The sequence below is a fragment of the Pygocentrus nattereri genome, chromosome 24 (genome assembly GCF_015220715.1).
Source record: "Pygocentrus nattereri isolate fPygNat1 chromosome 24, fPygNat1.pri, whole genome shotgun sequence".
NCBI lineage: Eukaryota > Metazoa > Chordata > Actinopteri > Characiformes > Serrasalmidae > Pygocentrus > Pygocentrus nattereri.
In genome coordinates this window covers 9,893,948-9,920,071 of record NC_051234.1, presented here as the reverse complement: position 1 = coordinate 9,920,071, position 26,124 = coordinate 9,893,948, and the positions used below count along the sequence as shown (strand labels likewise).

The following is a 26,124-nucleotide window of genomic DNA, read 5'->3' as shown; positions in this document are numbered from 1 at the left end:
TATATAAAAAAGAAAATTCACATTTCCACCAAACTACAAGGCTTGGAAAACTAAGACAGAAAAAAAAGAAAAACACAAACTAAAATCTCTTCTTTCAGCAATATATCTACCTAATATGTACATTCATGTAGCTAATAATTTAACATGTCTTTGCTGCTGTGTGCATTTCTAGTCGTCTAGGTTGGTGAATGCAGTGCATGTCACGATATCGGAAGCAACAACGGACAGGCTGGTTCTCTGACTGGAGATGAGGCAAAACTTTAACTTCTGCTGCCCAAATAAGTGTTTATAACCAGTTTTAAAGACAGAATTTGGTAGCTGACATCCTAACATCAAGACGGATGCTGAAATGGGAACAGATTTTTAAAATTTCTAAGACAGAGCGGTTTGGTGTGAAATGGTTCAGATTTCTTTGTAGTGGTGGTGATAAGAACCAGGGGTCGCCATGACTACAACACAAATATAGACATTTTATTTACTATCCAGAACCACCAGTGAACCTACACGAGTCTTCTGAGTTTATATGGAATGATAGAAAATAGTCAAATGAATGTGTTTCATAAATATGTTTAAAGTCAAAAACCTTTGTAAAACTGAGTACGTTTACATGCACTCATTAATCTGATCATAATCAGATTTCTGCACTTATCTGAACAGCACATGCTGATTTCTTAGATCGGAGTAAGGACTAGAAATCTAACTCCGAGATCCAATGAAGAGGCTGGATTTTGGCTCAGTAATCAGATCTCAGATCTCTGACCTAGGCCTGCAGACTGCTTCTACAAACATTAGTGAAAGAATGGGTCACTCTCAGGAGCTCAGTGAATTACAGCGTGGTACCATGATAGGGTGCCACCTGTGCAACACGTCCAGTCGTGAAATTTCCTCACTACTAAATATTCCACAGTCAGCTGTCACAGTCAGCTGTGGTATTATAACAAAGTGGAAGCGATTGGGAACGACAGCATCTCAGCCACGAAGTGGTAGATCACGTAAAGTGACAGAGCTGGGTCAGTGGATGCTGAGGTGCATAGTGCACACAGGTCACCAACTTTCTGCAGTCAATCGCTACAGACCTCCAAACTTCATGTGGTCTTCAGATTAGCTCAAGTACTGTGCAGAGTTTCCATAGCACACAGAGTTACCGAGCAGCTGCATATCCAAGCCTTACATCACCAAGCGCAATGCAATGTATTGAATGCAGTGGTATAAAGTTCCAGAGCACTATAGCAGTGGAGACGTGTTCTCCAATGTACGAGTCTGGGTTTGGCGGTTGCCAGGAGAATGGAACTTGTCTGATTGCATTGTGCCAAGTGTAAAGTTTGGTGGAGGGGGGATTATGGTGTGGGGTTGTTTTTCAGGAGTTGGGTTTGGCCCCTTCCTGTTCCAACATGACTGCGAACTGGTGCACAAAGCAAGGTCCATAAAGGCATGGATGAGTGAGTTTGGTCTGGAAGAACTTGAGTGGCCTGCACAGATTCCTGACCTCAACCGAATAGAACACCTTTGGTATGAATTAGAGGAGAGACTGCGAGTCAGGCCTACTCGTCCAACATCAGTGCCTGACCTCACAAATGCACTTCTAGAAGAATGGTCAAAAATTCCCATAAACACACTCCTAAACCTTGTGGCAAGCCTTCGCAGAAGAGCTGAAACTGTTATAGCTGCAAAGGGTGGGCTGACATCAAATTAAACCCTATGGATTAAGAATGGAATGTCACTCAATTTTATAAGTGTGTGAAGGCAGACGAGCAAATACTTTTGGCAGTATAGTGTATTTTTAGGTTAAGTGGTGCAAAGTTTATTTTTAAAAAAATCACGGTTTGAGTTTTATGTTACATTTGTGTCTTGTCTTCTGTGAGTTTATTGGCTGGTTGTATGGCAGAAATCTGATTACTGTCTGACTCATGTAGACCTGGAGTTTCCTCTTTATCTGATTACTCAAGAGTGTATAAACATGTTGATGGGATTACTCACAAAATCTAAATTTGTGCATTTAGTGCATGTAAACACTCAGTGTCTCAGACATCAGGCAGTGAATTCATAACCATTTCATGTAGTAACTTTCTGTGAGGGAGCTTTTAGAAGTGGACGTCTGGTTCCTATCACCACCACTATAAACTATTCCGACACTGTTAGTTTCTCTAGAACATCAAACCACCCTGCATGACAACATAACTAATTAATTGTAGAGACATTCTGAAAGACGAGTGGACTTCCCTTTAATGAAGCCACAAAACCTTAATATATTAATATTGAAGTGTAGCAGGTGTTTCTCCTCTCCAGTCAGAGAACTCGCTTCAATACACGCCTACAAACAGTCCTTCTGTGTTTTCAAATGCGGTATTCGAGAAAGTGATGCCAACTGAACGTGACTGATTATCTTTCTGACTCCAGAGTTTGACATTCAGACATCATGACAATGTAAAACTGAGCTGTAAGGAAAATCTAAATAAATAAGGGACAAATAATAATTAAAAATGTCACTGTAAAAATATTCAGTGGGAAAAATATGTACACATTCATCCAAAAACATTCCTAAGTGTAGATTTTTTTTCTTTAATCCAGAAAATCCCTTGCATTTCAACCCCAGTAGTGTTTGAGGGGAGAAAGTGGCCCAAGGCCTGATTCTCTAAAGCACGACTCGACTTCCTCAAAGAGGCAATGAGAAAGAAAGAGTTCAACCGAACAGCTGACAAGGGAGCTAAAAGGAATTATTTAGCATTTTTCAACAAATTCCATGTTGCTGATTTTCCGAGTGTAAATAAGTTCCAGTTTTTGCTCTGATTATCTGGATTGCTATATTGAGATAGGTTGTTATTTCAAGATAATTTTCTTATCTTGAGATATGATACGACTCATTATCTCAAGATAACAACTTACCTTCTTACCCTGAGATCACAAGATAATTAACTTCTCAAGATAAGTCTTGTTATTTCAAGATAACTTGGTTATCCAGATATAACAAGTAACTTGTCCCCTGAATCCACTGACTTCAACACCTCTTACTAACAGAAGCCAGTGGGCAGTTGCTGAATTCCATCAGTGCGTTACATACACATTTTTGTAGAACAATTTCAGAAATTCTTCTAAAGTGTTTGTAAAAATGATGTGTGACCTGCGCTTTCAGAGACTGGACTCAGCACAGCAGTGTGGAACCAAACTAACAGCCCAAAACAGCCTTATACAGCTCATCACGTTACAATCTATCCTTACATCCGGCCCACAAAGCATTTTCTTTATTTTTCTCTGGCTAAATTGGCTTCAGACTAGATCCTGTGTCTGGTTACTGAACATGAGCTCAATAAGATCAGCTCAGACACTAAGCACACTGCTGTTATTTAGCCACAAATAATTTCGATATTATTTGAATTTATGCTCATAGTTAAACCTGCCCGTGTGGATTCACTCAGGGCACAGCAGTGATTTTAGACAAATCAGGACAGGATTAGTAAACGAATGGAATCAAACAGATTCACTAAAAACTTCACTCGCGTTCAAAGGGACGCCAGTGCTGTCATAATAAGAGTCCCATATTACTGTTCTGTTAAATGTACGTCAGAGAGGTCAAACTCAACCACTAAAGGGCCACATTAAAAATCTCAGCAGATCTGTCAACCGGGGTTTTTATTTTACTTAACATTTTGCCACGAACTGAACAGGATGTTGATTATTCAAAATATGAAAACTGCAACAGCAAAATAGGAAAATGATTGAAAAATGATTCTAAATAAAAATTGTTTAACTGCCTGTTTGCTTGATCTAGACACCAGGCCTCTGTTCTTTTTGTGTAACCGCTGGCCCAGAGATCATCATTGGGGAAGGGGGTCAGAATGCACACTATGCTGCAGTGCATGCTGGGGACTGTGGTGTATCTCAGGGTGAATGAGGCTAATAAGAATAGAGAATTAAAATAATTTTGCAGGCTGAATAGGACTGTGTCACAGGCCTGACTTGGCCCACAGGCCTAGAGTTTGACACATGGCATTTAAGTAAACAATAAATACACTATGCATGCATGCATGCATACTACTACTACTACTACTACTACTACTACTACTACTACTACTACTACTACTAATGGCAAAAATGTAAATACAAAGTTAAGCTATTAATGAGTTTTAGTTCACAGTTATTGACAGGTTGCTAATAAACATTTACTAAAATTAGTGTTTGTTATGCAGTACAAATTCATAGATGCGTAAATGTTTTTTCCCTTATTTTAGTTTATAATATAATAAAAAATTATGAAAAACTTTCAAACGAAAAAAATAAATAAATAAATAAAAACAACTTACAAATATGGGACCCCTTTTTCTCTGCATATTTTTCCACCAGCTCCATTTGAAAAGACCACCTTGGCTGGTGGCCCCCCAGGTAAACAGAGTTTGAGAGCCATGCTTTATGGAAAGTGAAGGTAAGCTGGTGTCTTCCTAAGAACACCTTCATTCTCTCAGTGTAAGACTCTGTACTGTTAGAATGGTTCTAGTTTCATATTCACCTTATACTGTCACAAACATCACTGACATAATTCAGCAACTGCCCATCGGCTTCCACTGTAAGTGGGTTTCAGGTCGGTGAGATTTCCGTTCTTGTCTCAGTGCAGGAAAAATGATTCAGAATTACTGCTTACAGTAGCTGACCCCACTCTACAGACATAGCAGACAGAGATGAGGTTAAAAAAAATGCTGAAGGATTCCTTTAGTGCTCAGCTCTGACAGCAGCTTATATTCCTTGTCATCACCGTCTGGTTGAACAAGGCCTTTATGAACTGTTATAATCTTGCTGAGTTGGTCCTCTGGACCCCCTCTGGCTGGGGGAAGGCTTGTTGTTTGCATTTTCAGCACTGATTTTCTTTTTTCTCTTCCTTCGCGTCCTCAGAAGTGCACATCTGTGTGCTGTAGCACTACGAGCACAATTAACTATCCTGATTATAATGGTGTACTGGAACTGGCCGCATGTGCGAGACTGCAGTACTGACTGAGTTAAAACTACAGGAACTGCACTTTCCCCTCAGTTTTCAGTGAACAGCCCAAATATACAGTAACTACAAACACTCAGCAACAGCTGTTTAAACCCTCCAACCATTCATGGCTTTGAATCTCTACACAAAAATGCACAAAGATAATTATTCTAACACTGAAAAACAACAACAAACTGAAAACTCAAACACGAAAAAGCTTTTAACCACTACTTTCTGAACTGCTGGGGGATTTTTGTCTCTGTGATGTATTTTAGCGCCTGAATATGGACACTCTGCTAACATGGCTAATGTGGAATGGAAGCTAGAAGCCACCAAGTACCAACCAGTACATGCTAATATGGCTAATAGTGTAGGGAAGCTAGTGGCCCCCAACACATTGTTAATGTGGCTAATGCTGAATGGAAGTTAACAGCCATCAATAAATGCTAATTTGGCTAACGCTGAATGGAAGCTATTAGCCACCAAGTACCAACCAACACGAGCTAATATGGCTAATGCTGAATGGAGGCAAGTGTTCATCAACACACTGTCAACATGGCTAACGCTGAGTGGAAGCTAATAGCCACCAACATATTGTCAACATGGCTAATGTTCAGTGGAAGCTTATAGCCACCAACACATACTAACATGGGTAACACTTAGCAGAAGCTATAAGCCGTCAGCTAGCATGATGTCATTAGCAGAATGCTAATTTGTGGCCAGATGATTTCCTTCACTCTTAGCAATGTTAGCATATTTAACTATTTGACAGAACTATTTTGTGGTGATGATTTCTGGAACTGAATAAAACTAGAATAAAAGCAAGTGGGAAAGCATGAAAGCTTAAAAGGGAAAAATACGCTAGTGTTGCTGACAATAAATGTAAATAGCCAGCGATTAGCATGATTTTCATAATGCTAACCGCTGTTTGCCCTCATTCATTATCATCAACTTTAGCATCAAAGACAATCATTAACTGCAAAAAAAACAGATTCTGACTATTTTCACTTGGAAGCCTCGGATTTCTCCTAATCTCCAGCAAAAAACAGGAGGCAGCATGAAAAAAGAAATAAAAAAAAAGTAATAATAATAATAAAAAATGTTAAACATATTCAAAAATAGAATAAAAAAATACCTCAACTGGTTACTGTCCTAATTAATATTATATAATTAAGTTAGTCGAGTTTTTTTGTACATTAAAATTTGACATCTCCATATTAACATAAGAGACAAGCATTTTTTAAGAATCTTACAAATTGTTAGAATCATCAGTAATAAATAAGGGATTTTAAATATTTTTAAAAAAATGACACTTTCCCACCTTTTCAGGCTCATTACAGTAAACCAAACTAACCAACACAGCGTTTCATACACATTCATTCATTCATTCTCTCTTTTTTACGCACACCAGCAGTGTTTCTCCACATCTTTCTCTTCCTTTTCAGGCTCATGATCTTATTTCTCTTCATTCCTCACAGTCACTTTTCTTTTTCAGGCATTTCTTTTTCCAGGATTCCATTCAGGATCCCATACCAGAGTAAAAATGGTCATTTTTTACATTCTATTTGGATTTTTTTCTAGCAAAAATATATAAAATGCTCTCACAGAGGGTCCAGAGGGCCGTTAAAAAAACAACAACAACAAAAAATCCCACACCAGGACCTGCCAACATTCTCGCTCTCTGCTTCTGTCCATTCACTCCAGACATCTGGAGCCTTCTGAACAGGACAGAAAGTGCACAAAAGCAAAAAAAAAAAAAAAGAAAAAAAGGGAAACCGCCCAGAATAGGGTCCATCATCCAGATTCAGATTGGACTGAGGAATCAGCACTTGCGCTAATGTGAGTGCAGGTCTAATCCAGCTTCTCCAGCACGGAGGGTACGTACACCAGGCTGAGCTCGCTGCCAAAATCACAGACGATGGCGGCGTTATCCAGCACCAGGAGCTGCCGGACGTGCTGCCCCTCGCTATTCTGGCCCAAATACACCGTCTGCAGCAGGTCCCCATAGTTCAGGTCCCAAAAGGAAACACAGCCGTGCCCGCCGGTCACCAGAAGACTGTCCGAAATGACGCCCAGACTGGACCCACAACCCACCTCCTGACGGACAGAGAACAGGACAACGGAGCAGAGTATTACACTTTCGCACTGCATCCTACATTTGTTTACAAACTAAAAGGGAATGTTCACCCAAAAATGCTAATGTGGCCTTAAAGATATAATCTTACACCTTTACATTACATCTTATATCCATGTCTTATTAAAGAAGAAGTTCACCCCAAAACGCTGAAGTATAATAATCAACACTTTTACACTACATTTTACATTCATGTCTTATTAACGGAGTAGTTCACCTAAAAACGCTGAAGTGGCCTATAACACATATTAAACTTTCAGATTACATTTTACATTTGTGGCTTATTAAAGGGACAGTTCACCCAAAAATGTTAATGTGGCCTACAAGATATAATCTCACACTTTCAAATTACATTTTATATTAATTTATTCCTAACTAAAGGGACAGTTCACTTAGTCTTTGTTCACACAGCAGGTAAAAGTGAGCCAAATCTGATCTTTTCCTTCATATGTGACACAGATGTGTCTGTGTCCATGTGAACAGATAAATACACTGAATCTGACATTTTAATTTTTGATTTGAGACACATTCATATGTGGTACCAAAATCTGATCTGTATCTGATATGTGGTGCTGTGATCAGAATTCATGCGTCTTTTACGTCAATCCAGGTCCACTTTCATTATCATTTTGCACTGCTGAGACACAAACATTTAGGCTGATGTGTCTGTACAAAACCCTCCATGTTTGAAGAGATTTAGAAAGAAATGGCTGAATGCGGCTGTACAAGAACGAGGCTGCAGAATCAAAGAACAGTTGCAAGTCTGAAACTAAAGTTTAAAGAATCCGAGGACACAAACCAAAGAAGTGACCATGCTGACCAAGCTTCATGATTACTCCTGTGAAGCTGGTGAAGATAAAGCTGATCTTCTGGGAGTGACTGGCGTTCATTGGCACTTGTGATTGTTTACCTTTGGATGAGCCGCGTGAAGAAGCGTTGAAGCTCTGTTCTTTTGCACATGCAGGACATTTTAGGAGCTGATCTGTTCAGACTCATGTCACATACAGACCACATTTAAAAGATAATGTGAACAGCCAAAAAAAAAAAAAAAATCAGATTTTATGAGAAAATCGAATCTGGGCCACCTTTACCTGCTGTGTGAACAGGGCCTTAAAAACACTATAGTTTTACACGCAACACTTCATTCATTATCGAGAGTTTACCAGACTGAATGGGTTTCCCACACGCACCTGCTGTATGGAGTAGAGCTTAATGCCAGTGCTCCGGTCCCAGATGCAGATGAGGTCATCCAAACCACTACTGATCACACAGGAGTTGGTGCAAACCAGAGAGGTCACATCGCCACGGTGACCGTACACGTGGCTGACCCGACTGCCTGTCAGAACATCCCACAAGCAGATGGCTCCATCCTGCCCACCACTGGCCAGGACCATGGTCTACAGCACCACATGGGGAAAGAAAAGAAAGGATTAAAAAGACATTCACCTAATCCTACATTAATCTACATACATACATACATACATATTTTATATATATATATATATATATATATATATATATATATATATATATATACACATACATACATACACACACACACACACACACACACACACACACACACACACATATATATATATATATATATATATATATACACACACATACACACATACGCATACATACACACACATATACATATATACACACACACACACACACACATACATATATATATATATATATATATATATATATATATATATATATATATATAAAAATTTACTTTTTATTTATTTATTTATTTTTAATTATTATTACACATTTAAACCTTTATGTACACAAGTCCACAGAGGCCATTAGGGAGTTATATTTTTCTAGACTGTTATTTTGTAATAACAAGCTACTTATCTTGTTACTTCAAGATAACAATCCAGAAAACTGTAGCAACAGCTCATGGCCTCGCTGCACTTCTGTCTTTATGTGCCAAAAACAGCCATAATTAATTTTTACACTTTTTTTTTCCAACCTCTATTTAACCCTTGGAATGAACCAAGCTGTTTTTGTTATTGATATATGTAAATTGCCTCTGTTCTGATTGGCTGCAGTGTGTTTAATAATTGTCCTCACTCCAATAACTCTGCTGAAGTATCACTTCAACAGGCTTTATATACTACATCAAGTACTACACCCTTATATTTCAAAAAAAGAGGACAATTCATTGATACAAAAAACGAGCCCTGAGATACAGATTTAACCTTTTCAACTCTGTGAGACCTCCGGTGGTTCCAAAACGCACTTCGTCATATTCTTCTTTACTTTCATATTTCATAAGCTACATTCAAAAGGTGGGCATCATATGAGAGCTGTAGCTGTCTTCTTTTCAAATAGATGGGTGATTTAATTTTATACCCTTATAATAAAAGAAGCTGAACTCAATTTTTTTGTGTACTGAAAGTCGACCCGTTTTTCCATAAATCTGGGCTATAAACTATAAACAGATGTGTCTCTTCAGTTCTTTACTCTGTAAAAATTATTTTTATTAAATAATACAAAGAGCATCTACGATTTTTGGCATTCGGCAAGTAGATTGTAAGCACATAGTAAAATGTTTATGATCATAAAACACATTTTCTGTTAATTTGAGGGTGGCATTTAAAATAAATAAATAAAATTTAAATGTACATTTATTTCATGCACTTTAATAATTTGCCAAAATTATTAAACCAAAATATACCCTGGAATAAGGTTAAATGACAACAGTTTGAAAACCCTGGACAAAGCAGTGTAAGAGCAGGAGGCTTAGTGAGAGGTTCAGGTGGGCTCACCTGGTCAATGTAAATGGCTGTGATGCCACCTGAGTGGCCCTGTAAGGTGAACAGACAGCAGGAATCCTCCAGACGATACACCTGCAACACCACAGCAGCGCAGTTACTCAAGTGGAAATGTGCTGTACGTCTGAGAGTGAGTGTGCAAAGGTGTTCGACCATGAATTCAACTTCTGAATGGACCAACTATCTACAGATGATGAGAAACAAACATTTTGCTGCTCTACAAAAGGAAAAAAAAAAAGCAGAAAGCTGTTAAATTTGGTTGAGACAGCCGAGAAACAAACAGTCGTCCCCCTAACGGAGCTGCAAACAGCCGGTATATCGTCACTCTCTGTTTCTGGAGATTTAAATGACATTTGAATGGAGAAACATAAACGTTAAATAACAGACTGAATGTCATTGGTCGGAAAACTACATTGATCATTCACAAAGCACAGCAAATTAAAGGCATTGCACAGCGCAGTCACTCCCGGATGCGGTCTTCAAAAGGGCGGCCACTCTCCAGTGTGACGTCATGTGAAACGCAAGAATAGCCAGTCAGACTACTTATATTTTCATGGTTGGCGCATGTTTTAGAAGATATATACTTACATCTACATGGTACCTGTATTTTTTGGGTGAACTATCACTGTTCTTTGGATACAAGGAATGAACAAATCACCGAATCCTCACATTAGTCTTACCCCCCTTTTTTCCCTGAGGACTAGCTAGCCACTGGGAGTTACAGAGAATCATTGTTTAGTGGCCTTGAGGTTGCAGGCTGGATCATTTTGGAAGGGACCAGGTGTAAGAAGACTTTCACTATACAAGAGCTTCCTTCCTTGTCATTAATTATGCATATATGTTTACATTTTTCATGTTTATTCCTATCACAATAAAGTGTAACTAATGGATTTTAACTTCTTTGTTCTCTGTTAACTGGCTGACTGGAAATCATTACATTTGCCTGTACTCACATTTTCATAATAACAGTGCTGAGAACTCTAAACAAACTATTCAATTATTCCCACACTGGAGACGGAGATGGAAAAAGCAGTCTTCAGAGCCGCCTGAGATGGTCTGCACTCTTGCTTCCATCCAGCACAAAGTGACAGAGGAAAAATGTGGACTGTCCTGGAGGACCAGTCTGAGAATCCTTTACCCCCACCCCTCCCTTATGAAACCTGTGATGGAACAATAAATCTAATCTAATCTAGCAATAATACACAATTCAGTGGGGAAAAAAAAAAAAAAAACCCACAATGGTAGTAATATGTAAACATGTATGTGTGTATATTTCTCTCTTACTCTAACAGTGTGATCCTGGCTGCCCGTGACCACCCTGCCCGCTGCAGCTCGAAGCACAGTGATGGGTTTCTGGTGGGCACACTGCACTGAACGGGTCAGCTGGCAGCTAATGACATCCTCACTGCTGTAACACGGAGAGGAGGGTAAACTAGCCCGACCTGGAGGACCTGAGAGAGAGAGAGAGAGAGAGAGAGAGAGAGAGAGAGAGAGAGAGAGAGAGAGAGAGAGAGAGAGAGAGAGAGAGAGAGAGAGAGAGAGAGAGAGAGAGAGAGAGAGAGATAGATTCACTACTATTTGGTGTAAGGGGGGAAAAATTGTTAGCCAAACTCTCTTTAAAGCTGCACTATGTAAGATTTTGCAGTTAAAACTGAAAGAGGTGCCATTACTGAGCAGCAGTTTAAGAAAGGTGCTGTCCAAAATTCACTATTTCAAGAATATAGCACTCAGAAAGTGGGATAGGATTATATATCTGAGAGAACAGAGGATTCTACGCTCATGTTTGTGTGGTTGGTGAAGCACAGAATTTGCCAGAATTTTCCTGTGTTTCATATTAAGCTTATTTCATTTAATAACCTATACAGGGCTATATGAAGCTTATATAGGCTAATAAACAGAAGTTATATTTATATATATATATGTGTGTGTGTGTGTGTGTGTGTGTGTGTGTGTGTGTGTGTGTGTGTGTACAACGTCAATTCCAATGAAGTTGGGACATTGTGCAAAACATGAATAAAAACAAAATACATTGATTTGCAAATCCTTTTCAACCTACATTCAATGAATACACTACAAAGACAAGATATTTAATGTTCAAATGGATAAACTTTATAGTTTTTTGCAAATATTCCCTCATTTTGAATTTGATGCCTGCAACAATTCCAAAGAAGTTGGGACAGGGGAAACAAAAGACTTGGAAAGTTGAGGAATGCTAAAAAAAAAACAAAAAAAAAAAAAAACACCTGTTTGGAACATTCCATAGGTGAACAGGTTCATTAGAAACAGGTGAGTGTCATGATTGGGTATAAAGGGAGCATCTCTGAAAGGCTCAGTAGTTCACAAGCAAGGATGGGGCGAGGTTCACCACTTTGTGAACAACTGCGTGAGCAAATAGTCCAACAGTTTAAGAACAACGTTTCTCAACATGCAATTGCAAGGAATTTAGGGATTTCATCATCTACAGTCCATAATGTCATCAAAAGATTCAGAAACTCTGGAGAAATCTCTGCAAGTAAGCAGCAAGGCAGAAAACCAACAGGGAATGCCCGTGACCTTTGATCCATCAGGTGGCACTGCATTAAAAACAAAGTTCGTCGCTCCATCTACAAGTGCAAGTTAAACTCTGCCATGCAAAGTGAAAGTCATATATCAACAACACCCAGAAACGCTGCCGGCTTCTCTGGGCCCGAGCTCATCTGAGATGGACTGATGCAAAGTGGAAAAGTGTCCTGTGGTCTGACGAGTCCACATTTCAAGTTGTTTTCGGAAATCATGGACGTCGTGTCCTCCGGGCCAAAGAGGAAAAGGACTGTCCGGATTGTTATCAGCGCAAAAAGTTCAAAAGCCAGCATCTCTGATGGTGTGGGGGTGTGTTAGTGCCCATGGACTGGGTAACTTGCACATCTGTGAAGGCACCATTAATGCTGAAAGGTACATACAGGTTTTGGAGCAACATATGCTGCCATTTTTTTCAGGGACATCCCTGCTTATTTCAGCAAGACAATGCCAAGCCACATTCTGCACATGTTACAACAGCGTGGCTTCGTAGTAAAAGAGTGTGGGTACTAGACACCTGTCTCCCATTGAAAATGTGTGGTGCATTATGAAGCGCAAAATACGACAACGGAGACCCCGGACACACTGACACACGGTGGCGTGGTGGGTAGCGCTGTCGCCTCACAGCAAGGAGGGCCTGGGTTCGATTCCCCGGCCGGGCGACCGGGGTCCTCTCTGTGTTCTCCCCGTGTCTGTGTGGGTTTCCTCCGGGTTCTCCAGTTTCCTCCCACAGTCCAAAAGACATGCAGTCAGGCCAATTGTGTAAAATGATCAAATTGTAAGTCGCTCTGGATAAGAGCGTCAGCCAAATGCCGTTAATGTAATTTCTACCAGAGCACTAAGCTCGTTTTTTAACGCCAGGTACAGAGAGACTACTTTCCTGCTGCTCTGGATGGATAACTAGCACAATCAGTTATTACAGAAATAAAAGCTACCGAAATCAGACATGCAGCCTAGATTAATCTGTGTCCGAGGATTATAACAAAATAAAACTGGTGAAAATCGGTTGAGTAATTTTGATCTAATCCTGAGATTCATTGTCTCTCAATACAAGTGAATTTGTTTAAGAGCAGATCTTGACCCCTCCAACATGGCGGACGCACAGACGTATCGTCTCAAAAAAACAGACAACAGACAACACAGCATCTACGTATTTATGTCTATGCTATAAACTTTCAGCTTGGCTCCCGAGTGGTGTAACCATCTAAGCGTTGACATCAGGATGTCACAAGTTCAATCACAGTAATGCTACAGCCATCCTTAGCCAGGAGTCCAAGTGAGCACAACTGGCCTCACTCTCTCTGGGTGGGTAGGATGGCCCCCTCTTCTCCCCCCACCACTCAACGCTAGTCAGCACAGGCGTCTCAGGTCTCTTAACGGACGTAACAGAACTGCCAGTTCTCGCTTTCCTCCAAGCGCATTCAGCTGTCCAGTGACATTGCGTGAGCGGTGGTTCAGAAAAATGCGGTGGCGCTTCACAGGTCTTGGAGGAAGCCTGTGCTAGCCTTTGCCCTCCTAGGGGAGTCCTAACTAGCAGGTGGAATTGAAAATTATAAATAAATAAAAACCTAAAAAGCTTTAAGCACTCTCTTACCTCTGTACTGCAGTAAACCCAGTGGTTTGTTGATGTCCACGGTGAAGAAGTCTAGAGAGCCGTTCAGACGAGCCGCAACAATCCTACAACACATGAGATGACAGTGAGGGACTGGATGCATCTGGATGCATCAGGTCTATAGAAGAGTGACACTGTAGGTACATGTATGTCTATGTGTGGACATGCCTGTTGTTGAGGAAAGCCAGGGCTGTTATTCCAGAAGATCCATCTTCATTACAGCATCGCAGCGTCCCCTCCACTGCATCCCACAGCTGAGAGAAACACACAAAGTCAGACCTTATTCTTGAATCTCTGAGACTACAGCTGTTGCATCTATAATGAAATCTCTAATAGTCATAGTTCAGTAAAAAAAAGGATCCCTTCACCCAAAATGTAGTCAACCAGTCTAGACATGTTTAGTGTTCAAAGTCTGCTTCTTTAGTTTTAAACTAGAGCTACAAGTATAATAAAAAGTTAAAAATACAAGCTAGTATTTTAATCCATTTGTCATTAATCCATTTTTTAGATAACAGAATATCATATAGTGTCACAAAGCAAATCAATCGATTTCTCTAGATTTCTGTATAAACAGTTAGGATGCAAACCATGTCTATTTAGTGTGAAATGCTCTGTTCTAGAGAAACTTAGTCAGAATTGTTCACAGTGGTAGTGATAGGAATCAGTGTTGCAGGCATCAAATTCAAAATGAGTGAATATTTGCAAAAAACAATCAAGTTTATCCGTTTGAACATTAAATATCTTGTCTTTGTAGTGTATTCAATTGAATATAGGTTGAAAAGGATTTGCAAATCATTGTATTCTGTTTTTATTTGTTTTACACAACATCCCAACTTCATTGGAATTGGGGTTGTAAAACTCTGAAGACTTGTGTAGGTTCTCTGGTGGTTTTGGATAGTAAATAAAATGTCGACATTTGTGTTGTAGCCATGGCGACCCATGGTTCCCATCACCACCACTGTAAAGACATCTGAACCATTTCACGCTAAACGCTCTGAATCACCCTGTTTACATCTTAACCACTGAGATTATGCAGAAATTTAGAAAGCTGAATTTAGGCAATCAGCAGAAGTTAGGGATGGGTCAAAATGTTTAATTATTTAAACAATTAAGAAGGTGTAAAAAATGACATAGTAAACTGTGATTTTTGCAAATTAGCTTTTCTACTGTAATATGTTCTTGGACAAGAGGGGCAAGTCATGGGTGGGAGGTTAGGGAACCAGCCCTGTGACCGGAAGGTCGCCGGTTCAATCCCCCAGTGCCGACAGCACATGACTGAAGTGCACTTGAGCAAGGCACCTAACCCCCAACTACTCCTGCTGTGGATAGGGCTGCCCACCGCTCCGGGCAAGTGTGCTCATTGCCCCCTAGTGTGTGTGTGCTCACTAGTGTGTATGTGGTGTTTCACTTCACGGATGTGTTAAACACGGAGGTGAAATTTCCCCACTGAGGGACTAATAAGGGTCTCTTAATCTTAAAAAAAAAAAAAGCTATCAGATGTTTGAACTCCACCAGAGGGCAGAGAAATGCCCACATACTGTGTATTAGTCAGCGTGTAGTCCAAAAAAACAAAAAAAAAACAAAAAAAACACCTAGCCTAGATTTACTCAGAACATAATTTGGTAAATTTATCAGGATTGATATCAATACATAAACGGTTGTTAACCCTGTGCCATCTACAAAGGATCTGTGATTTATGTTTAATAAAATATAATAAGAGAAATTTGCGTTTTGGTGTTTTGATGACTGCCTGATTAGCTGATTGACTGATTAACATAATAAACTGACTCATTTATTTTTTTAATGATGTGAAATAGAGCATCAAATTTGAAGCAAGTGTAATTTCGGCAACTGGTGGAGTTTACGCTTTCATTACTTATTACCCACATTAGCATCGCTGGCCCAGTGCTAAAACTAAAAGAGCAAACTTCAAGACACCAAACACATCTGACCAACTATGTTTGGGATAAGAGGGAAAACTGGGTAAATGAGATTTTTATGCTGAACTATCACTTTAACTCGCTTTAAACTCTCTCACCTCCAGTTTTCCGCTGCTCCTCCCGGCAGCTATCAGATTCCCTCTGAGCTCCAGGGACCACACTGAGCTGTCCCATTCTCCAGGGGACACGTTGATCCGCTCCGGAGGGGCCACTGGGGGGTCCCCGAGACTGCGCCGTCTCTGTGGGGGCGCAGGGGTCACCGGGGGAGTGGGAGCGGTAAAATGCATTGTGGGAGATGCCTCATGCTCTTTATAGGCTTTCTCCACAAGCCCACCAAAATCGAATCCGAAGCCAACGGTTGTGTGTGATGGCGGTAGCTCGCCAAAGTTTGTGTCTATGAGGGGGGTCAGATCTGGCTGGTCCCCGAACAGGGTGGGGCGAGAGGGCGTCACCCGCCGACGTAGAGGGGGCTCGTTATACTCGTCAGTGTCCACGAAAACGGGGGCGCGAGACTCTGTGCCCATCAAAGCATCAGGCTCACAAGTAGGAGTCAGCGAATCCCATCCATCACGGTGCTCCCAGCACCCACTACTACTACTCCTACGCAAGCTAGAGAGAGAGAGAGAGAGAGAGAGAGAGAGAAAGAGAAAGAGAGAAAGAGAGAAAGAGAAAAAGAGAAAGAGAGAGAGAGAGAGAGAGACATTTGCACAGGCCACACTGTATGTTCTTTCCCCCAATCTGTTAAATTTAGTAAATGAACAGTAATTGCACACTAAAATGTCCTGAAGTGAGTCTCTGTAGAGGATGTGTAACTTATTTTCACTCAACAAAACGTCATTTAAGCAGTCATGCCCAAACTTTTGGAAAATCTTGGCATTGCCACTCCTGGTAAGGAGAGAGGACCTGCCCCTGAGGACATGAGTTTAAGTATCTTGGAATCTTGTTCAGGAGTGATGGGAAAAGGGATGGTGAGATTGGCCACAGGTTGGGACAGGTGGGCGGCAACAGTAATGTGGTCACTGTACCGGACTGTAGTGTTGAAGAGAGAGCTGAGCCATAAGGCAAAGCTACCGTTTACCAGTCTACATTCTGACCCTCACCTATGGTCATGAGCTGTGGACAATTATCAGACTTAAGATTTTAACAGAGTTAACATTTTCCAGTGTTTTAATCATGCAGAAGGTCATTAGTTTGAGCACAACATTTCAGAGTACATGTATGTGTGCGTATGTACCCATTGTTTGGAATGACGGTGAGACAGTCTCCAGTCTGCGCGTCCCAAACACGGATCTGTCCTGCTAAGCAGCAGCTGGCCAACAGCATTCCATCACTTGCAAGACACTCAATATCCTACAGAGAGAGAGAGAGAGAGAGAGAGAGAGAGAGAGAGAGAGAGAGAGATTAAGTGGTAATCAACAATACCATAGTTAGCATTTCTAGTGAAAAACTAGTCCAAAACAGTCATCTCAGTGTGGTTTAACAATTTCTATAAACTTTTATAAATAATCAGCTCCTTTATTCCTTCTAGCAAATAATTATTTTATGGTACAGTGAAAAAACAGAAGCCATTTCGCCTCTACCTTCTTGTAGTGTATTACAGTCTGTCAGAATGACTGTGTGGATCATATGAACATTATAGAGCACTTTTTAAATGAAATAGTAGAAGCCATATCGCCCCCTACACTTCCTGTAGTGTATTAGAGTCTGTCAGAATGACTGTGTGGATCATATGAACATTATAAAGTGTTCAGTGTTGAGTGTTTGTATTCTCTCACCATGCTGTGTCCCCTCAGCAGCAGTGGTGAAATTTCGCTGACTGGAGGAGAATATCCATATTCGTCGCAAGGAAGGTCTCCACGGCGACGGCGGCCGTGCTGGACCCCATTCTGTCCGTAGTTGCGTGGGCAGAGAACACGGTACAGACAGAACAGCAGCAGCACCAGGACCACACCTGCAAACAGACCCAGCGCAGCGACCCTGCACACAAACACAAGAACACAGTAAGAACAGGCGGAAAAAGACATCATGATGCATCGACCTGAAGGTGACAGTTCAAAGCAAGGCAAGTTTATTTATATGGCACCTTTCATACACTGCAGCATTCAAAGTGCTATACAAATGAGAAAAACAAAGATCATTCAAATTATAATTTAAAATGTAGCAAATGAAAAGAGAATAGAAATTAGAAATATGATTAAAACAACATATTTTAAAAGAAATGAATCATTAAAATAAAAATTTAATTACAATAATAAAGTGCCATTTTACAGAAGAGGGGTGCTGCAGAGCTGAAAGTATTTTAAACTGAGCTGAAAGCTGCTCAAGTGCAATGATTTTAAACAATTTATGATTTATACATTCAATAAAGTATGGGCTTATTTTTTGGCCGCTGTTCTTCCAGCTGCGTTTGTAGTTTTTACTGTCTATTTTCCGGTCCTGTGTAAACAGTTTCACTAATCACTAGGTCTTTCCAAGTATTGCATAAACATTTGGGCACCCCTTTTGAAAACAATAAGACTATAATAAAGATTGTGTAAAGATATTAACACTCTACAAGAGAGCATACTTCTCTTCACATTTTATGTTATTTCCCCCAACATCACATTTGTTTTGATCAGAAGTCATGAGAAACGTTGGTTTCAGGTTCTGATGATTTTGTTCTGGATTAATCTTGTATTGTGTCAGTAGGGGGGGGGTGGTTTGATGACAGAAGGACGTTTAAGGATGACAAAAATCAGTGAAATCTGTCATTTTCTGTGGGATCTTTTACGTTTTCTACAATAGTCAGAATTTCAAGAATCCCACAGTGTGGGCCAAAGATAAGCAGATGTGAAAAGAGCAATAAACCTGACAAACCAACGTGAGAAACATGTAATTCCTGTAATTCCAGTCTAACCAGAACAACGTCCAAAGCTACACATGCACCTGTTCAAAATGACTGCCAAGAATGATTACTCTAGAAAGCGCAATCTCAGAATACAGTGGTGGAAAACTACAAGCAGAGTTAATATATCCTTTCTTTAATTGTTTGGCTGTAGCAATTACTCAAATGCTATTATCTGATAAAGTAAAAATATCTCACAATTTTCTTTCATAATGAGCCTGTAATGATCAGCAGGCAGTTTACATTTTGATAATACACATTACTATTACATTCAATGATGACGGAAGGGACAGAAGGGAGGCTGTGTTAACAAGAAGTGTAAACAACCTCGTTCCTATTTGTCACTGAACTGGTGACCGCAGATTGGCCTGGTTAAAGTGACCTGAGAACACTGACCTGAGAACACTGACCTTGAACAATATACTGACTGTGTGAGCTGCAAACAATATACTGACTGTGTGGCTGTAACAGTTTTTGTATGCATGATTAGACAAATGGTCCAGAGGTCAGGAAAAGGCCACAGCAGAGGCCACAACAGACTTATTTCTGCAGTACTTAATCAACTACTTCTAACATAATTTATCCTTCAATATTTCATCAGTAAAGAATTTATTATAGTTGGGAATTTCTACACAATACAACTCTGTGATACTTCAAGGGGAATTCCACAAATTTCTACATGATTAAATGGTCTGATGTGAAATGCTCTGTTCTAGAGAAACTTACCAGATGTCCACCTCTAAAAGCTCCTCACAGAAAGTTCACTGCTTGAAGACAGACACTGTTATGATAGTTTTGAGAAGATTTTGGCCTTAAAATAATATGCAGGGTGTTGTGAGGCAAAATAGTCCCCAGAGAAAACGTATTATTTCTGATTTTCCACTATTTTCCCATCATCAACACTCCATATAATCTCAGAAGACATGTGTAGGCTCACTTGTGGTTTTGGATAGTAAATAAAATGTCTATATTTGTGTTGCAGTCATGGAGTCTCTTTCATAACAAACCACTCAGAATGACTTTACACCATAACGACTAAATTATGATAGGATTCCTCTTTAAAGTCAACCTGAAATCAAAACAGTTAATGGTTGTATTAAGCACAATTCAGCTCATCATTTAAAAGCCTGTTCTGCTGTAATTTTCAACCAAAGTGTAATTACTTTAAAACTTCTTCTGTATTTTGTCTACACTACAATGTACAAGTGGTTGTGGGAAAATCTTCTTCTTCTTCTTTCGGCTGCTCTCTTTAGGGGTCGCCACAGCGGATCATCTGCCTCCATCTTGCCATTGCCTCCTCTACTTTTACACCAACCATCTCCATGTCCACCTTAACTACATCCACAAACCTCTGAGGTCTACCTCTTCTCCTTCTACCCGGCAGCTCCATCTCCAACATTCTTTGCCCAATATATCCACTATTCCTCCTCAACACATGTCCAAACCATCTCAACCTGGCCTCTCTGGCTTTATCTCCAAACTGCTCCACCTTCTCTGTCCCTCTGATCTGCTCATTTCTAATCTTGTCCATCCTTGTCACAACCAATGAAAATCTCAGCATCTTCATCTCCGCCACCTCCAGCTCAGCCTCCTGTCTTTTAGACAGAGCCACAGTCTCCAAACCATACATCATAGCAGGACGCACTACTGTCTTGTAAACCTTCCCTTTCACTCTTGCTGCTATCCTTCTGTCACACATCAGCCCTGACACCCGTCTCCACCCACTGCATCCTGCCTGCACCCTCTTCTTCACCTCTTTTCTACACTGTCCATTGCTCTGGATGGTTGACCCAAGATATTTGAAGTCATCCACCTTTACGACCTCTACTCCTTGCATCTTCACCTTTCCACCTGCCTCAATATGAAGGACATCTTACTTCTTGTAAGTCGCTCTGGATAAGAGCGTCTGGTAAATGCTGTAAATGTAAATGTAAAGCAAAAAACATACAAACAAAAAAGGAGAAAACAAAAAATAGAAAAACAGGGATCCCAGCAGAGACTAACTTTCTCTACCAGCCGCTGCAGAAACTCATCTCGATCTCAGAAAAGAGAAAGTCAACATGCTGCTTTTGAAGGAAATGGTTTGGCTGTAAGAAGTTTAACGTCTCTGCTCACCACTTCCCCAAACAACCTACAGAAAGGGGAACGGTCAGCTGTAATCTCCACCTTAGATGGCACCACTAACTCCACTGACCTAAACGCTGACTCCAGGGCTGTGGGGTGACATTTAGTGTTGTTTCTCTTTTCTGATGCAACAATGACAGAAATAATCTCTAATCTGTTTCAGGTAATCCTCCAGTTCCTGTGTAACTGATAAGCACCTGCACTGATAAGATGCTGCTGTGATAAAGACAGAATCCACTTCAGCAGGTATAAAACACAGCCATTATAAAGCAATGTAACCTTGGGTTACGTTTTATAGAACTTTATACAACAGTTAGCTCCAGCCACGTAAACTGTTTGATTGACTGAGAAGTGTTTTTTCACAAACACTATCACTCCCCTTAGCTAAGCAACAACTCAGACCACTCTGAGCTAAACTTGATATTGCGGCAGTTTTATGGGTCAGTCTGTACTTCGAAAGGCGAGGCTTACAACAGATTGTTCCCAAGTGGGTAGAGTTCATTACTCTGACGTAGTTGCTTGTTAAGGAACTATAATTTGGCTGAAGGAACTGCGAACATGAAAAGAAATTAAACAACACGTTCACTGCCAGTTTATTAATTTCTTACTTTGCTTATTTAACTATTGTATAAAAGTAATAGAACACTCAAGGTTGTGTTACTGCCACTAACATCATGGCTGTGATGATCTACGGAGACCAAATCACAGCCGTGATGTTATTTTGCGATAACTCACTCCCTCTTGTCTTCTACTGGTTAAATCTATGGCATTTTAGTGCCATTCCTGCTTTAACAAACCAGATTCAACTCATCAGTTTTTTACCGAACACTCAGCACTGCAGTAACACTGACGTGGTGGTGGTGTGTTAGTGTGTTGGTGCAAGTGGATCAGACAGTGCTGCTGGAGTTTTTTTAAACACTGTGTCCACTCACTGTCCACCCTATTAGACACTCCTACCATGTCAGTCCACCTTGTAGATGTAAAGTCAGAGACGACAGCTCATCTGCTGCTGCACAGTTTGTGCTGGACATCCTCAGTGGTCACAGGATGCTCTTGGCTGGACATTTTTGGTTGGTGGACTATTCTCAGTCCAGCAGTGACAATGAGGTGCTTAAAAACTTTCTGATCCACTTAGACTAGCACAACACACACTAACACATCACCACCACGTCAGTGTCACTGCAGTGCTGAGAATGACCCACCACCTAGATAATACCTGCTCTGTGGGCGTGCTGGGGGGTCCTGATCACTGAAGAACAGATGGACTACAATCTGTAACTGTAGAACTACAAAGTGCTCCTATATGGTCAGTGGAGCTGATAAAATGGACAGTGAACTTAAAGTGGTCTGTCAGTGTATTTATGAATGGTTATGTAAGTCTGTATATATGGTAAAATATTCCAATCTCCATTTTGAACAGTAATTCAAAGTTAAACATCTGCTTTTAGGATTAAAATGTGAGAAATATAAAATAACCATAATTTACAGTCAGCGACTCACACTGGAGGATGTGATAGCTTTTAATGATGTTAAGTGTTACACTTAATGATAGTTTATGTTCTGGAAACTCACTTGTAGAGTGTGAGGTCAGTCTGGAGGTCAGTAGTCTTGGCACTGGAGCGTGGTGCATGCTGGGTATCCTGAGGGTGGCGCATCTCAATGGCCTCCTGGGGGTTTAGGTGCAGTGTGACGGGGATGACTGGCAAGATGCTGATATACCTGCATACACAAACGCACAGTCAGTACGGATTCATCACACAGTCAGATCAATGAAGCATCCATATACTAAAGCAATGCTTCTTTAACATTTAATAAACTACAGGAAGTTAGGGGGCTTCTATTTCATTTAAAAAGTGCTCTATAATGCTACAAAATTATATAATGGGCCCTTTTCACAAAGAGTCGTGATTACTTGCGGTTTAAACATTAGCAGGGTAAAACTAACTTCTGCTCCATATAACTACAGCAGAAAGCAATGACAATGATGTAGTAGTGAACTACAACGCTCAAATACTGAGCTACTACAGACATATGTGTTAGTTTTCATGCACTATCATGACAAAAAGTGAGAATAAGAAGTGAACGGAAGCACTGATTTAACTTTAAACAGAGCTAAAATGCTGTGTATGTGATGTAGCCCTGTTTACTGCTGCTGCAGCTGCTCACATCAAGCAGTCTCTCTGTCTTTGTACAACATGCCAGTGATTTCTGCAATATTTCTGTTTTCAAAAGAAACGAAAGTTGTTCTATGTAGCATGAATTTGGCAGACATTGTTTAGCTGTAGCTAGGTAGCTACGCTAGAAGCCAATGCTAACTGTAGCTGTATTCCCAAACAAGGAAGCTAGCTTTCATTAAGTTGACATAAACACAAACCAGAACTTTTATATGTAAAGTCTATTTGACAGACCTCGTTTAAACTCTCTTATCTTATGGGTAGGCTAGCAGGCTACAGTCGCTAATTAGCTAGCCTACCATTAGCAGTTTGAGGAACACCAGCTTCATATGAGTAGCAAACTTTAAAGCTAGCTGGCTAGCTATGTTAGGGATCTGCCAAACAGCATCATTCTTTTAGTTTGATGGCAATTTTTGAAGCAGTACAACATCCATCCTTCACTGCTCGGTCAAAAACGAGACTCCTAGCTAGTTAATGTGCATGTTAGCATTGTGGTTAAGCGGTGACATTTGAAAAAGCAGAAAGCTGCTTAATGTTAGCCGGGCAATCTATTGGTTAGCAACAGCTTCTAGCCAGCATAGCTAGCTTAATATAAAGCCTATAAAATTCATACGGCAAATAAAAGCAGAATATTACAGAAATCGTTGGCATGTTGTACAGAGACACAGAGGCTACTTGATGTGAGAAGCCTCAGCAGACTGCAGTAAAAAGGCTAACCCACACATACAGCATTTTAGCTCTGCTTACAGTTAAATCAGTGCTTCCGTCCACCTCTTATTCTCGCCGTTTGTCACAACAGTGCAGGAAAACTAAAATATGTCTGTTGTAGCTCAGTGCTTGAGCATTATAGCTGTAAGATTTTGTCATCGCTTCTGCTGTAGTTATATAGAGAGGAAGTGTGTTTTACCCTGCTACTGCTTAAACCAGTAAGTAATCATGACTCTTGTGAAAAGGGCCCATAAGGATTGACCCGACACATTAATGTCTATCATGACTAACTGTTAACCCTCTAAATGGCCATGGCCCACTGGCAGGCCCAAAGCTTTGTTACACACCTCTGTAATCTAAGAACATCTCAGACTGTTTGCATTGTCCCTGCAACTACTGAGTAATTAGCCTTAGTATGTAATAAACCTGGGATTTTAAGGGGTTAAACTATGTTTTGAATGTAAACAGCAGGGGGCGATATAAATCACTGTCTTCCCTCATACTTCTAGACACTGTTAACGGTTCACTATATGTTCAGTCCATATTTTTGTTCTTGCTCCTAAAACACCTGGGCCAGATACGGGATGACTGTGGAAATATTTGACTTCCTGTAACAGGAGAGTTGGCAGCCGTTAAACAATCAAAAATGTTTACCATCATACATAATGATATCATCGCGAATCATACATAATGCAAACCAATCAAAATAAGCCTGCTGAATTAAAAAAACTGATTTATAGTATATATTAATTAATCTAGGCCCTTAATAATGTCCTTAATGCTGCTTTATGTTCTCAAACACTACTACTACTACTACTACTACTACTACTACTACTACTACTACTATTATTATTTTTTATTTTTTTTTATATTAACAATACACTAGTCCAGTATACTGGATCAGTATGGGAAGAGTGTCATTCCATACACATGATGTCAAATTCTCCTTTATTGTTTATATTAATTTGATTTTTTTGGTCTGGCTGTAAGCTCACCTCTTGGCCAGGGTGATGTTGTAGTAGCTGAACAATGACGGCCAGTAACGGAAGGACAGTCGCCTCCACACTTCTTCATCCTCGGAGCCCCAGCTGATCTGAGGGCTTGTCAGGGGGGCGCCGCCTGGGCGGGATGCTCCATGGCCCTGCGATTGGTTCTCCGGTAAAGGGGTGGGTTCGGGTGCAGGAAGCACACTAAGGGTGCTGGTTGGGTCTCCGCCTGGAAACACTGGAGCCACGCCGAGGTGAGGAGGAAGCCCCGCCTCCCCAAGAGGAGACTGCTCTGACACCTGGGCCGCCAGGTAGGTCCTCAAACCGGCGGGGTCTGTGTAGACCAGGATACCGATCCAAATCACTGTACCAACCTACGCAAAAAACAAAATCAAAAGAAGAAATATGACCCTAGTAACAATACTACTGTAACAGCCTGATCAAAATGTACAAAAAATTTTAATTCACCAATTCACTATCTGAACACAGACAATAAGACTGCTCTATGGGATATTTATATTAAAAAATGGCTCGAAAATGTTATTTCACACAAAAAAATGACTGTTTACTCTATAAAGTTATTATAAATCTATCATAATTGATTATAATGTTTCAAACTTGATCCAACTGATAGATTATTGACCCAAGCTGATGGTAAATAATTATAAATCAATCATAATTGATAACATTGCAAAATTTAAAAGGTATAAAAGCCAAATCTTTTATACCTTTATATAAATAAGGCTGCAGAATTAATCTCACCATGATGATGCGCTGTGCCAGCCGAGTGCGGGCGAGAAAGTAGACGACTCTGAGTCGTTTGGGCAGCCGCAGGTTTCTAAAGGCCGGCGCCTGCAGTGTGATGGTGTGTGGTGAGGGGCGTGGTGGGGGTGGGGCTTCACGGGGACGCAGAGGGCCAGGTTTAGGAGGAGGGGGCATCCCCGCCTCAGCTGGGAGACGCCTGTTCAGATCAGCCAGCTGCACAAATGTGGATGGAAAGACAAAATTATTATAATGTGAAATATTTCATACACAACAATCCTTAGAGCCAAGGCAGAATCCCATTTCTTATTTATTTTCACCCCTAGCCCTTGTTTTCGAGCGTCATCTTGCACCTTGGAACTGAGTTACTGAGTAGTGGTTGAAATCTTCCCTCTGAAATGGGACCCTCGAATAAAAAGAGCATTACTTCATTAACAGCTACTAGCGCTGCTCTGTAGACGACCCTTCCAGTCTGCAGTGACAGCA

General features: G+C 40.5%; 1 protein-coding gene across 2 annotated transcripts in view; it reads right to left on the bottom strand.

Moving 5' to 3' along the window:
* Positions 1-6,327: 6,327 nt before the first annotated feature.
* Positions 6,328-26,124, bottom strand: part of LOC108412209 (SREBF chaperone) — a 54,634-nt gene continuing 34,837 nt past the window's right edge. For both annotated transcript variants that reach the window (XM_037534108.1, XM_017684138.2), the window contains 12 exons: positions 25,639-25,854; positions 24,886-25,250; positions 22,581-22,727; positions 17,776-17,977; positions 17,235-17,350; positions 16,099-16,609; positions 14,229-14,314; positions 14,043-14,125; positions 11,177-11,343; positions 9,887-9,967; positions 8,288-8,494; positions 6,328-7,060 (listed from right to left, as the gene is read on the bottom strand). In XM_037534108.1, coding sequence (XP_037390005.1) covers positions 6,815-7,060; positions 8,288-8,494; positions 9,887-9,967; positions 11,177-11,343; positions 14,043-14,125; positions 14,229-14,314; positions 16,099-16,609; positions 17,235-17,350; positions 17,776-17,977; positions 22,581-22,727; positions 24,886-25,250; positions 25,639-25,854 — 2,427 coding nt within the window. In that variant the 3' untranslated portion in view covers positions 6,328-6,814. The remainder of the gene's footprint in view (positions 7,061-8,287; positions 8,495-9,886; positions 9,968-11,176; positions 11,344-14,042; positions 14,126-14,228; positions 14,315-16,098; positions 16,610-17,234; positions 17,351-17,775; positions 17,978-22,580; positions 22,728-24,885; positions 25,251-25,638; positions 25,855-26,124) is intronic.